This window comes from Crocodylus siamensis, chromosome 4, assembly GCF_052110815.1.
Source record: "Crocodylus siamensis isolate JL-2025a chromosome 4, ASM5211081v1, whole genome shotgun sequence".
In the NCBI taxonomy this organism is placed as follows: Eukaryota; Metazoa; Chordata; order Crocodylia; family Crocodylidae; genus Crocodylus; species Crocodylus siamensis.
Window position 1 is genome coordinate 102,700,467 of NC_143398.1, and position 14,628 is coordinate 102,715,094.

Sequence of the window (14,628 nt, forward strand, 5' to 3'; positions counted from 1 at the left end):
GTGCTTATTGCTAGGCAAATATCTTTAAGTTCAAGTGTGGCACATTTCTAAGACATGTCTGAGCACTAACCATGGAATGTGCATATGGACAACTGCTCAAAAGAAAACTGGGTACATTCAGTATAAAGGGAAAAATAACTATTGAGAAGAAGCAAGTTATTTTACTTATTTATCACTACCATTTTCACTAGTCCAGGATCGAAAAAGTAAAAGGTTTCAATACAGCCAGAGGAGATTTGAAGATACCATCAGCCTTCAGTGGATGACAGCATTCAACAGGACAAAGGGATGATGACTTAGTTATTTAAAAAAAAATGTAAACAAGGGAATCTATTAAATTAGGCAACTGAGGTTCCTTATGACTTCAATTATGACACAATAAATTATTAGAACAAGGCAAAGGCTGCTGTTATCAAAGAACATGTGGTAAAAGCAGATGAGAATGAGCAGAACAAAAATGTCCATCAAAAATCATCATCGTTCTTACAAAATAGGCCATTCTATCCAACAAACACTAGTATACAGACTCACTTTTCATTAGAAGTTTCGATTTTTTTTCCCTTGCATAGCATCTTCTGGCAACAGTATGCATCCATAAAAGCTAGATTTATTTATTTTTATAAACTGTGCAGGCTGGAGTCCTGATACCCGATATTCGGAGCATTTTCTTCAAGATGCTAAATTACTTCACTGGAACGGAAGATATAAACCTTGGGACTATCCAAGTGTTCACACTGACCTGTGGGAAAAGTGGTTTATCCCTGACCCTTCAGGAAAGTTCAAACTGATTCGTCCCGATAGCTGATACTGATATATATGTAAATGTTTATCTTTAAAAAATAAAATACGTTTCCAGCAAGATCTAATTAATCTTTCTATTTATACACCACAGTTTGTAATAACTATCTTCCCTCTTTCTACTGTGAAACAGCTATTGAGCAAAACTGTGTTGTGCAACTGCTTTTACAAAATTAACCACGAATATTTGTTAAGGACTCCCATACGATGAAGTTTGCCTAACTGCGCCTGTGGAGAGGGAAAATTCAGGATTAGCTTGAATTTCAAATAAGGGAAACTTGATAATGAAAACACTTTTATAAGGTATTTACAAAGATGAAACTTGCTACTAACCAAAATAAATGTTAATGCAATGTCTCCTACCATCTTATCTTGCTGACAGAAAATCTACACCAGAAGTACTTTGCAATGTTAGAATACAAAATCATTGTAGCTTTGTAATCTATTTTTAATCATCGCTACATGAAAATTAATGAAACATTTCCAAAGGTATAGTTAGGGACCTACCAAATTCATGGGCCCTGGTAGCCTATGACATGGCTGTAACATGGCCGGGCCCCCCCAGTTTCACGGCCATATCATGACCAGGACTGCCATTTTGAAGGTGGAGCAAAGCAGCACCCCCATCGCATCTGATTGGCTGAGGGGTGCTGCAAGTTCCACCCCTCCCAGGCATTGATTGAAAGCCCTAGCTGGAGCCGTCTCACTTGTTAATTCAGTAATTATCACCCTCTTCAAGGGGCAAAGGACGATAATTGCTGACTAAACAAGGCTGACCCTTTCCCAACCTGACTGGCTGCTAGACTGAGCTGATGTCAGGGACTCAACCTCCAATTTGCTCCACTGCAGCTGTCATCCTGCCCCTCCCTTCAGGAGAAGGGGTCTTTTGGCAGGCTTTTCCTGCTCCCCCCCTCCCCTTCTGGAGACTGAGAGATGGGAACTTTTCCTCTCTCTCCCCCCACCTCCCCCGCTTCAGGAGACAGGCAGTCTGCCTTTTTTTTTTTTTTTGCTTCCTTCCTCTGCCCTTCTAGGAGACAGCTTTTTGAACATAGCCAGTTCCCCATGCTTTTTCACAGGAGACTGCCAATTACACAATTTCCATGAAATCGTGTATTTGGTAGGTCCCTAGGTATAGTTTTTACTCAGTGCAGCCATTTTGTAATCTACTGCCTCTCTTTCAAGAGACTACAGTGAAGCAATTCAGTCATTATTTGCATGTATTATAATATATTCTTATCCTATTATTAGCAGATTGGCAAATATCACATTTAACCAGAATAACACATCTGATTCCAATACAATTCCTGATTTTATTGTGAAACATTTGTAGATTTTAAGACAGTTTAAAAACCTCCATATTAAATGTAATGAAAGAGCACCAGTTCTGAGAGAATACACGCACATCACTTGCAATATTTAATGTAATTGTCTTTGTATGTTTAACTATACTTTATACCTACATAATGCAGTAGGTGCCTGTCAAAGAATAGACTTTCAAATTAAGAAGCCATCTTTACAGTAGTTATGTACTATCACATTACTTTTTCAGCAATGGTAGTTACATGCTTTCCAGAGTTTTGTTGAAAAATAAATTGAATTGTAACAAATCCCTGATGCAAGATACTCTGAGCACCAGCAGGAAAACGTCCATGTAAACAGTGACACATGATACAGTACATTTTAAATAACAAATGAATGATTCCTACATATCTTTGACAATATAACGAACAGCTTTATGCGGGAGCCAATAAGCATGATCAGAGCCATAATGCACATTGTCTTGATTTAAGAAACTCTACGATTAAGCCACACAATTTGGGAAGAAAACTGTAAATAGCATGCCTGCCTCACAGGAAGCTGGCAGTGTGTGGGATCCAAAAGCATTACAGTAGGTTTAGGATCTACACTGAATGCGTCCATTCAATCTCTGATGAAAAAACTGCTGAAGCATGTGAGAAGATGAAAGAAAAAACAAACCTGGTGGTGTAATCTCTAATTAGTTCAGATTACAGAAATACCATCTGTGTACATTTCAAGTATATAAAGCACCTGCTCTTATAAGATAATCAAAACATTAATGCTTTGATCAACTTATTGCTTTTTTCCCCCAATTCACCTCTATAAAAGAGAGGGAAAGACGGTGATATTAGGCACAAGCATGGAAATTCATTTCCTCCACACGCCCTAAACGTTGGCCACATAAACAAAGTGTACACAGAGACACATGCACTATTTTAGCAAGTTCTTAAGAAGAGGTCCTTACTTTCCAGGGTTGATTTTGTTTTCATAGATTAGCTGCCCACGGTTTTAACCTCAGTATATCATTATTCCTGAAGGAAGCAAACAGAAAAATCCCCCTACACTTAGAGGCACAGAGGAAAGGGAACTGAGCCGTATCAATTATCCCTAATCTTTCAGCTTCAGTCTAGTTTTCCCTTTTGGTGACTGATACAAATAAGCGACTGTTCCTGCATTTAGCTAGGAGCATAGCCTCCCCATTTCCTGCAAAGGTAGCCAGTTTCAAGGGATTCCATTTCTCCATTCAGTTCTAGAGCTACTTGGTGTAGGCCAAATGGCATGTTGGAGACCAGCAAAACATGAAAATTAGAGTGTTAGAGTCTGCAAAGCTCAAAAGCTTCCACCTTGTATTTTTCAGAGGGGGCTCAAGGGAATGAAAGGGATCCTAAACAGGCCTCATCTTAAGTCAGCTGTACTACAGCAATTCAAACTGTGTTCCTGCTCAACACACTGGCTTCTCCTTCACTCTCACTCCATCCCACAAATTGGATAGCTAAGAGCTCTAGGTCAGGAGTTGGCAACCTACAGCCATTTTATCCAGTCCACAGAGCCAGGAGAACTTGTGGCTTTTCAGTGGAAGGGAGCTTTGCCTGCACAGCAGCTGTATGGTTGGGGGGAGCAGTGGCAGCAACACTGTGGGAGGGAGTGGTAGCAATGGCAGAGGCCAGCGGAAGTGGTCTGTGCCAGGAGCAAAGCTCTATTAAAGTGGGCTTCCACTCTAAAACATTGCTGACCTGTGGTCTAGATGGCCAACAAGCCGAATGGAGATGGGAATCCATCCTAGCTCAGAAAACAAATCAGCTACTAATAGCAGCAAAGTGGACTCTCTCACCTATGGCAGCGAAGTGAAGGCAGACCTTGACAATGCACACTTTGTATAACTACATTGACTTTTAAAGCCTTGCTCCTTGTGAGAGCAGGGCTACATTTTCATTTTCCCCTCTCTGGGTGTAAAAGGATTATGAAATATCCAAACTTATTAAGGAGTCAGTAAAAACTATAACTCTGCAGATCGCTACATTAAAAATCACAGAAGAAAGTTAACCCCCAAATAAAAACCAGTCTTCATACATGAGAAAGCAGTTTGTCAAAAACTGCAAGAAATGGTGCATGTTAAATATAAAACTCATATACAAAAAAGGGCTACTTTTTTTTTTTAAGTTGGACTTTTCCTTAAAATTACCTAGTTCATAAGATTAAATCTACCACACAATTGGTTTGGACTACAATAAAATATCTAAGAGAGGTAAAATACTATTAAAATGCTTCAGTTACAGAACTGAGGTACCACTTTTGTTAACTGCATTAAAACTGCAGCATTTATGCATACGCTGCAGAAGCAGCTTTTATACACTGCTTCCTTCTAGCTCTTGTGCCCTGCTGTTATTGAATTCTGGAATCTGGTCCGTAAAGGACTGTGTCATCCACTGTCCATTAGGAACATCACCAAAGCATGAACCTCCACTGTACTCTGGATTGCTTGATGCTGGAAAACAAAAGTATCAATATTTGGTCAGATGATGGCTACATGGAAATAAACGCCCCCCAAAACCCTGGTATTTTCCAAGCAATTTTCCCCTCCATTATCCAACTTTCTCTATTCTGCACCACAGCCTGACGTATTTGTTTCTAGTTTGTGTTTCCTTATTTTCAGTGTTATTTTGTATTAGCTTTAGTTCATGTTAACTTCTTAAAAATATAAAAATGTTGGGGATGGGGCAAGGTAGGGGCTGGAGATCAAAACATAATGGCCTAAGTCTTAGTGGAAGCTGGTAAGTTCATTGCTAATGAAGTAACAAACAACGATTAAATACATTTAAAATTCTCTAATTTTTTGTTTGGAAGTAGCATAACCATCCCAAATCCACTATGTTCTTAGTATAAGGGAATAAGAAATGAATTTCAGAGAGCATGAACAGTTTCAGAAGGAAGGTATAAAGGCTGCAATGTATGTAAGAAAGTGACAAGAGGAAATGAATTTTGAGAGACCTTTGAGGAAACTCTGCAATCATTGTTCTTTTCCCATTTTTGTGCCAGTTCCTTAATTGTAACTTATGGTGCTATCTTGATTGGTGGCTTACAGCAGTGGTGCTGAACCGAGCTGTAGCCTAGCCCTGACCTGGCTGCATGGGGGGGAAAGGGGTGTGGCCCAGTTCTGATCCAAATATGGGGGATGGGGGTGTGGCCAGGCCCGAATCTGGCCACAAGAGGGGGAGGAGGAGGCATGGCTCAGGTCTGATACAGCTTAGGGGAGGAGGTGTCTGGCTCCAATCTGTTCCCCGAGGGCTTGGGAATTTGGCAGCAGAGGAGAGGTAGCAGTATTGCTTGCCACTGCTCCCCTGCCATCAAAATTTCTTGACTTGTGGGGAACCCCATGAGCCAGATGCTCTCTGGGCCAGATTTGGCCATGGGCTGGAGGTTGAGCATCCTTGGTATAAACTGTAAATTAGAACTCCCAATTATGGATTAATTCTTCTGTGAGAATCCAAGTTCCAATTTTATCTTTTCTTTCACTCATCCCTTGTTCTATTGTTTATAATTTTCCTTACACTCCCATGGGGCTGAAAGTGTGTTTTCTGTCAAAGGTCTGCAAGACAAGTGTATTGACCTAGGATGGAGCTACTAAGAAACTCAAGTCAAGTATGCACTCAAAAACTAGAGAATATCAAAGATCAAGTCTTCCTGAATAATATTAAATGGGCTATTTTAAATGTTCTGCACAGGGTTTTTTTTTTGGTTTCCTCGTACTCACTTTCGTCCTTTCATAGCATCTAGCAATATTTGGTAGATTGTTGCCTATCAAAGCTCATATTTCTCTGTATCAGTTACTCTTTAAGATGCCACCTTGCCCTATCTTCTGCCTGATTAAAATTAACATTATTAACTCTGTTCCCATCATTGCAGTAATACAATTCAGCTTTTGTATTAGCTTTCAAATTGATCAATCTGAGAAGAATTATTTGAGTATAACATCCACCTCTGATACTACAGCAAAATACTACGGTACAATACATTTTAATACATTCACCTTAGCCAACATTAATATAACTAGATGATCTGAGCTCTGTCAATTTCTTATCGTGTGTTTTACCACTCACTTGTCAACTATACTTAGTTGCTACCTTCATTTTTATGTTATAGTTCTTTTTCTTATGAAAAGCACTATAATTTTTAGATAAAAAAGGAGTATAAAGATAACAGGTTAATTCAATATTTTACTTGTGAAATTGTTATAGTTATTTTACATAATCAACTTGTTTAATCTTCCTTAAAGTCTTGGGAAAGGTGTTTGAAGTCGCCAAAAATCTATTTTACTTAAAAACAAATCAGCGCCCAAGAAAATGTGTCTCCCTTCCTCCCCAACAAATAAAACAGGAGGTGCCAATGGCAAGCCTACATCACATATTTAACAATTTCATTGTTTCACAGTTGTTACAGGCTGGAAGGGACCTTACAGACCATCAGGTTCAGCCCTCTACCCCACACATGGGCACAAAAGACTACTGGAATCAAATGACCACAGCAAGATGGGCGTCAAGATTCATAGATGTTAGGGGACCTCAACAGATCATCAAGTCTGACCCCCTGCCCTGGGCAGGAAAGAGCACTGGGGTTAGATGATCCTAGCCAGATGTCTATCGAGCCCTCTCTTAAAGACCCCCAAGATAGGAGAGAGCACCACCTTCCTTTGGAGCCCATTCCAAATTCTGGCCACCCTTACCATAAAGAAGTTCTTCCTGATATCTAGCCTAAATCTGCTCTTTTTAATTTTTTGACCATTGTTCCTTGTTACCCCAAGAGGTGCCCTGGTGAACAGAGCATCTCCAGTTCCTTGGATTGCCCCCACACAATTAATTTGTAGGCAGCAACAAAATCACCTCTCAGCTTGAGGAGGTGGAAGAGGTCCAGGTCCCTCAGTCTTTCCTTATAGGGCTTGGCCTGCAAACCCTTAACCATATCAGTGGCTCTCCTCTGGACCCTGTTGAGGTTATCCACACCCTTCTTAAGGTATGGCGCCCAAAACTGGATGCAGTACTCTTAACTGCAGTCTGACCAATACCACATAGAGGGGAAGTATCACCTCCTTGGTTTAATTTGTCATGCATCTGCTGATGCAAAATAAATTGCAGTTAGCTTTGCTGATGATTTTGTCACACTGATGATTCATGTTCATCTTGGAGTCCACTATGACTCTGAGATCTCTTTCTGGGTCACTTCTGTGCTGATGAGAGGGTCATTTCTCAGCGAGTAGGTGTGCTGGATATTTTTACTCCCTGGGTGCAGCACTCTGCACTTTTCCTTGTTGAACTGCATTGATTGTGTTCTGCCAACTTTTCCAACCTGTCCAGGTCTGCCTGCAATTGTTCCTTACCCTCCAGTGTGTTCACTTCACCCCGCAATTTAGTATCATCCACAAACTTGGACAGAGTACACTCAATGCCCACATCCAAGTCATGAAGACACTAAAGAGTACAGGTCCAAGGACCAACCCCTATGGTACCCCACTGCCCACATCCTTCTAGGTCGATACCAGCCCATCCACTACCACTCTCTGGGTGCGACCCCCAAGCCAATGTGCCACCCAACGGACTGTGTAATTATCCAAGTCAGTGTCTTCATTTATTTATGGGAATGGGATGAGATACGGTATCGAAGGCCTTCCTAAAATCCAAGTAAACGACAAAAGCTGTTTTTTGAAGATTGCCAGGATGGATGACTATACCACCTCTGGGGAGGGCCTGTTCCAAACCCTGGGCACTCGACTTGTAAATAAGTTTTTCCTTACATCTAGCCTGAAGCAGTCTTCAGTCACCTTGTGCCCACTATTTCTTGTCCTCCCCTGGGGGACCTTGGTGAATAGATGCTCCCCCAAGCCCTGATGTATGCCCCTAAATACTGTTGTACTGCAAAGCCTTAGAAAAATCAGCTATGGAAGCTGCCTAGAAGGGTAGGAAACCTAGAATATATTCAAATTTAAGAATGTATGGATTAAAAGTTACAAACACAATTTTTTACCAGTTCCATCTGAAGAGAAGTTGCACTGTTCACTCTCATGGACTGTTCCATCACTATAAGCACCTCCATATGCTGCTTCATATCCTGGATCATATTTTTCTTCCTTAACTGCCATCTTTTTAGCATCCTCTGGAGAAACAAAAAAAAAAGGATTCAACCTGTTAATGTTCAGAATAAAAGCAAGCCATGATCATTTTGTCAGACAACCACACAGCAAAATAATACATGTATCTTTTACTTTGCAGTCATTTCACCTCTTAGAAAAATAAATACAATTAGGGTTTCAAGAAAAAAAAAGTAATTCTACACCATCTGGTTTGGGTCAGCTGAAATAAATCTCCTTAATTAAGTATACATCTTTTTTGCATCTATTTTGATTAATACCGGTTGCTGTTATATATTATACCAAATATGATGACATGGCTATCACATACATTTTAAGAAAGGATTATCAAAAACCCACTATACCTTGTGCAAGCTGTAAGTCAAATGTGTACTCCACTTCCTGCACCTCTGTGTTTGGTGCAACGCCTTTCAGCTGATCCCTTAAATCTTTGAGCTTTATATAGTAATGTACTTTATCTTGTGCACGAGGAAACTGGGCACATCTTGCACTGGATGATGGCATAACATAGCAGAGCTTTATAAGAGACAAAGATCAGTAAAGGCTAGATTAGATACGTCAAGCGTGAGAAAGCTGTTAAAGCATCAAGAACTTACTAATTAAATAGCTCTGTACAAACATTAAGTAATGCCTCACAGATAGGAAAGTCCTCATGCCATGTCCCTTTACTAGCTGAGGATCTTACCCCAGACAAGGCAGTAGGTCTTCAGCTGGGTGAGCTATGACAATTTATACCAGCTGCTCTAGAAACTAACATTTAACACTGATACAGAAAAATGAAATCACTAGCCTAGTAAGATGCTGTATTTATGAATTAACAAGCCAGCTACACATCATCTGGGGTTATTTATTTTCAAATCACATACATAATTTCAAAGTCATTGTGTCTATTGAAGAAGTATTTTAAGAATAGTTTGTGGATTAAATCCATGTATGTTTCCTCACACTAGTTGGTTAGGGTCCACTTATGTATTAGTTAGCTACTTACATTCCACTGCTGATGCAGTAAGACTAAGGAAGACCAAAGGAATTTGCCAGTTGAATTTGACAAGAGAAAAGCAGCTGTAGGGTAACAGTACAAAGCAAAACAAAACAACCCCAGGAGGAAGAACCCACAATGGGTGAAAAACTGCACCACTAATATGGCTGCTAACTCCTCTTCTGCCAGAGAAAGGAACTTGTCTCCACATAGGACCCTGACTGTGAAGGCTTCCACATGGGTTTTAGCTTTGACTTGCTGGGAATGAGGCCTGCTGATCCCTGACAAAGGAAGCCACGCAGGAGATATCACTCAGGGAGTGTCTCTTGGAGTTGTCCACCAAGAAGCAAGCAAGCTGTAAAAGGAGACCACCTGCCTGATAACCACATGGAAATGAGAAGGTTTCATCAACAGGATGTATATAGAGCAGGGATGGGCAATTATTTTGGGCGGAGGGCCGCTTACAGAGTTTTAGCAATCTGTTGAGGGCCTCATTTCCCCCTCTGGCGCAGGGAAGCAGGAACAGCCCCATGGTCCCAGGCCAGAAGTCTCTGCTAGGCAGGGGTTTCTGGTTGGGGGGGCAGGGCTGGACAGGCCTTGCTGCTGGGACCTGCCACCAGCTTCCTCTGGGTCCTACTGCCCCTGGCTCCTGTCATCTTTGACAGGCAGCTAGGAGCAAATAAATATTAAAATTTTCTAAATTTTTAGGGGCCCCATGGGCCAGATAGACTGGCCTGGCGGGCCGGATCCTGCATCCAGGCCATATTTTGCCCACCCCTGATATAGAGCCAGGCAGAACTGAGGAAAGTATCTGCTCAAAAAGGACTACAGTGGCACAACAAGAAGAAAGTACAGCAGCCGTGCAGTCAGGAAACTGTCTGCAGGCCACTGCACACAACAGGCAGTACTCCCCCCTAGCTGAAGTCAAGCATTCTTATGTGGCTCCTGAGAGCAGACCCCAAAGGCCTGAAGAAGAGCCATGTGCTCCCAAGGCTGGGAGGCTCAAGGCCACCACCAGGGCCGTCTCTGGAGGGGGGCAAGTTGGGGTGACTGCCCCAGACCCCATGCTTTGGGATTCTTGTGGAGCTGGGCTGGCTTCATGTTTGGCTGTTTGCCACCCTCTTCCCCCTAACTTGCTGCCCTAACTTGTTGTTCCCTTTCTTTGCCAGATGGTGCCTAATACAACCTAGTGAGGAGAAGTTTCAAATAGGTTTGACAAAAGGCCTAGAGCAAGTTAAAAAAAAAAAGTGACAGAGTCAAATGAATACTCTGCAAACCAGTGAAATAGAATTTAGGTGAAATTGCCATTAGAGGCATACACAAGCAGTTGAAAAACAGCACTACACTATCTGGGAAGATGACAAAATTTCTTTCCAGGGAGGTTTTTAAGAACTGAAATTTCTGTCTTGGATGGCCTAATACCTTTATCTAAATACAAAACCTTCAATTCCTTTGCACTTTGGGCCAAAATCTTCACCGATGTAACTTGGTTACATCTCCACTTGGTTTCACTAGTTTTGAATAACAAAACTGCTGTTCTGTATTTCAGTTCATTGCCACGATATCTGTATAGCAGAAGGAACTTACTGTTTCTGTATCAGGGACCTTGTGTGGCTGCAATCCAAATTCCAAGTTTTTAACTTTTACTCCAAACACTTCTTTACTAAAAATTTCATAAATACCTAGACCAAAATGGAGACAGATTATACATCTGGTAGAAAGCTGTTATAAAGGATAAATTGTTCAAAGTCAAGTTTCTCACATTTTCCATTAAAAGCTGCTATGCGAGGTTGATATTTTTGCAATTTCTGCATCAAAATTCGCCCTCCTTCCCGAAACTCTTTGCTAAGTAAAAGAGAGAAAACCATCATTCACGATTAAGACCATATGCTTGTTTAGACAATGGTTCAATCCTATGTTATCCTACCTGGAGAGGTCTTTGCTACCTGGTGTTGTTCTCTCCACCATGTTTGTAAATCCAATACCGTATTTTTGTGGTAAAGTGTGGTCATCCATATGGTTCAATTGTTCTTTACTCAGCCCAGACATGAAAAGACACTTCCCTGTGGAGATATAAATTACAACTTTATTCTTTCATTCACTATGAAACACTTGCAGTTGCCAGAATACTACAATAATGTCAGCACTTTATTTAAACATCTATTTCTAGGGAGATATTAACATGACAGACACTATGTCAAAGCACTACTTAAACAAGACACTGACTGGCATATAAATACTGGAATGCTAAAGATGGCCTCCAAGTTAACCAACTTCATTTTTATTTAAGGTAATTGTCTATCTGTAAATATTTATTTTATAGCTGCCCATTATATTCATGGCTTTTACTTAATCTAGATAGAAAATTGCTGAAAATATGACATCTCAATCAGGTTCCCTGTCTCTAGATTGCATCTAGAAAAGCTGGCCCATCTGCCAATGTATTACTGTAAGGTTATTCCCACTAGTATAACTGCATTCTCGCAGTTTCCATGCTTTGATTTTCATAGGGGGCCAAAGACAGAATTCTTTAAAAATAAAGTTGTTTAGGCAACTAAGGGAGACTCTCTTCCCTTAAGTCTAGATGGGACTCCTGGTGAAAGGACATTTTTGACAAACAACTTGGGCCATACTTTTGTTTTTTACTATATATAACTTGAATCAAGACTGTCCAGTTTTGTTGTAACCGGGGGCTGGATCTTAACTTCCTTAAGATCTTCCCCCCAACAATGCAGGCTGTACCTGGAACCCCCACTCACTGCACATGGCTCTTTACCCCAGGGGCTATGCCAACAGCATGCTGCCCCATATCCCCTGGGGGACTGCCATTTTCTCTGACAGCTACAGCATTACTCCTGAAGAATAAGTTACACTGGTGTCCAAATGTCAGCCCACTCTTATTTTTTTTACTTATGAGAGTTGGAACAAAGAAAGGTTAAGAAATTGCAGCAGCTGGTACTATGGATGCAATGAAAATGAATTACATAGTTCAGCAGTTTATATGTAAAAGAAACTACACCAATATACATAGGAAGGTATAAGGTACATAAATATATAAGAGAATAATATTTTCAGAGTACAAGAACCATAATTATTACATATGAAAAAATATTATAAAGAGACTCTTTTGAAGGTGCCTAGTATGATTCTCAAGGGAATAAAAATGCTTAAGAATCCTCAGCAAGAAAATAAGAGAAAGCTCAGGGCTGACACTCAGGGTCAGATGGTATGTAAAGACTAGCACTTTTAATTCTGATTTGGCCTTGAGCAACCTCAGGTTCACTGCAGCCCTGTCTCTGCACCTTCTCCAGTGCTGGGGCTCTACAGGAGGGCCTCCCAGCGTGCTCCCAGGCAGACCTGGAAGTGGACCAGAAGTACTTCCGGTCTACTTCCAGGTTCACTGCCAAGCACGAGGTGGAGGCACAAACTATTTGGAATATTAAATAAGTTCAGTAGGCTCACGCTTCATTCAACAAGGAGCAAATTTATGTGCTCACCGCCCCATGTGGAGGTTTTTATGCTACTGAATCCTAAACTAGCTGTAATGCACAAGCCTGGACAGCACAGACCAGCACAAATACTGCCTAACATCAAAAGAGACATGGGGTCCCAGACATGCTACCTTATACACTTCCTATTGGCTGGACTCCCCTCTCCAGTGTGACAGTTGGTGTGAATCCCAATAGAAATGAACCTATGCATCTCCAGTCCCAGGATGCAGAACTTCTCTTTTTGAACTCTGTTTGTGTAAACATGCATGTTAGGCTCAATGTAGCAATAGCTAAAAGTCTTAATGAATCAGGGCCTACCACACTGAGGTTAAGTCCAGTAAGTTTTTTCAGTTATACAATCTAATTATGTTTATATAGTAATTATTTATCTGCACTTATAAACATGATGTACATAGCGACCAGGACTATCTGTTGATCCATCTTGATTTTGTTCTGGTTTGGGGCTTTTACATTGACAACTGTAACAGAACAAACTGTGTGCTCATCATTAAGTCACTCTTAGATAACTGTAAAACTGTTAAAAAAAAGTGAAGATACAGATGGCCTAATGATACAGTGCCTCAAATTATGACAGATTTCTGCAAACCCAATAAAACAAATAAAACTTACAAAAATGATTTCCAGGTCCAGGGTAATGATGCCCTTTGTAGGCTGCCATCAAGCCTGGGTTTATGCCAATCTATAGGGCAAAATATTAATGAAAACAAGGATTAAAAACATAATCATTAACATAGCAGAGGTGGAAAAAGAATGGGCTTATTAATAAATTACTAGAGTTACATTACACATTTTCTGTCAATTCTACCAGCGGCCATTCAAAATGATAATTCAATAAATAATTTTCAATGATGTATCTGACATCTCAGTTTGAAGACTCTAGAACAATGGTATTAGTAGACCATATCTGAACAGTTTCTACTTTCCCCCACAATTAAACCCTTGATTTTTCAAGAACTAGAATTCTGTTACTGCACAGGTGTCAAAAATACAGCCTGCAGAGCAACCATTACCCAGCCCCAGTGTGGTCCCAGAATATGAGTTGATCCACATGCCATGAATCAGACTGACCTTTGTACCCAGAGCCCAGGATGTATGCTGCATGCAGCACCCACCCTGGCTGGCCCAGGGTGCACTCAGCACCCATTCCAGCCAATCCATAACTTGCACTGCATATGGGTGCTGTATGCACTGGATCCAACATTGGGCAATGTGTGTAAGAGGGGTCCGTGGGACTGATCTGGCCCATGGACCAGTCCCATGTCACTCATCTGGCCCCAAGGAGCCATATGAGCTTGACACGCCAGTGTTAATGTAATTTAAGAAAATGCCATTTGGCTGATGACAAACGAGTATCAGTAAATCATGGCTAATAAGTTACAGACTATTCAAAACATGCACAACTAAGAAAACTGAATATAACTTACTATTACAATGTCCAAATTGAAGGTCAAAATATCAGGCAGAGTCTTGGTTAACAGTTCAGCTTCAGATACCCCGTTAAAACGGTCCACTTTTCTTTTGACTTTAAAAGTATCGGTGATCTTTTCTTGTTTGCCTTTTGATTTAGCTGACTTAGTTGCCTTGGCAGCAGGCTTTTTGGGCTCAGTTGATTTGCTTTTTCTCTTCCTGCTCCTTGTAACTTCTGCAACAAAAACCAAAATAAACTGGCTACATTTCAACTGGTCTACCAAAATCTATTCTTATCTTCAAAATACCGATGTAGGATAACCCTTCAGAACAGGCTTCAGATAAATCTCAACAGAAGTTCTGTCTATAAAGGGCACTAGCCCTGGTCAGACAGTGAAATTGGAAATTTAAGTCTGCGCTAGACAGGAAAAGTTAAATCAAATTAGAATCTTAATTTACTGGACATCACAATAAAAAAAAAAATGTGTTTTTTG

The 14,628-nt window shown here is 40.7% G+C and overlaps 2 protein-coding genes across 17 annotated transcripts in view; one reads left to right on the forward strand and one right to left on the reverse strand.

The window, feature by feature from the left end:
- Positions 1–14,628, forward strand: part of GLT8D2 (glycosyltransferase 8 domain containing 2) — a 59,767-nt gene that overhangs the window by 30,257 nt on the left and 14,882 nt on the right. For 10 of the 14 annotated variants that reach the window (XM_090043215.1, XM_090043208.1, XM_090043216.1 and 7 more), the window contains one exon: positions 633–859. The exons of 1 other annotated variant lie outside the window; for it this stretch is intronic. In XM_090043215.1, coding sequence (XP_089899341.1) covers positions 633–805 — 173 coding nt within the window. In that variant the 3' untranslated portion in view covers positions 806–859. Of the gene's footprint in view, positions 1–191; positions 595–632; positions 860–5,681; positions 6,433–6,525; positions 8,050–14,628 lie in introns of those variants that run through there. 3 more of the 14 variants (XM_090043213.1, XM_090043218.1, XM_090043221.1) reach the window with 3 other exon arrangements.
- Positions 2,089–14,628, reverse strand: part of TDG (thymine DNA glycosylase) — a 24,655-nt gene continuing 12,115 nt past the window's right edge. For all 3 annotated transcript variants that reach the window (XM_090043205.1, XM_090043204.1, XM_090043206.1), the window contains exons 3-10: positions 14,152–14,369; positions 13,337–13,406; positions 11,143–11,278; positions 10,978–11,060; positions 10,803–10,897; positions 8,581–8,752; positions 8,113–8,241; positions 2,089–4,582 (exon numbers count right to left, since the gene is read on the reverse strand). In XM_090043205.1, coding sequence (XP_089899331.1) covers positions 4,443–4,582; positions 8,113–8,241; positions 8,581–8,752; positions 10,803–10,897; positions 10,978–11,060; positions 11,143–11,278; positions 13,337–13,406; positions 14,152–14,369 — 1,043 coding nt within the window. In that variant the 3' untranslated portion in view covers positions 2,089–4,442. The remainder of the gene's footprint in view (positions 4,583–8,112; positions 8,242–8,580; positions 8,753–10,802; positions 10,898–10,977; positions 11,061–11,142; positions 11,279–13,336; positions 13,407–14,151; positions 14,370–14,628) is intronic.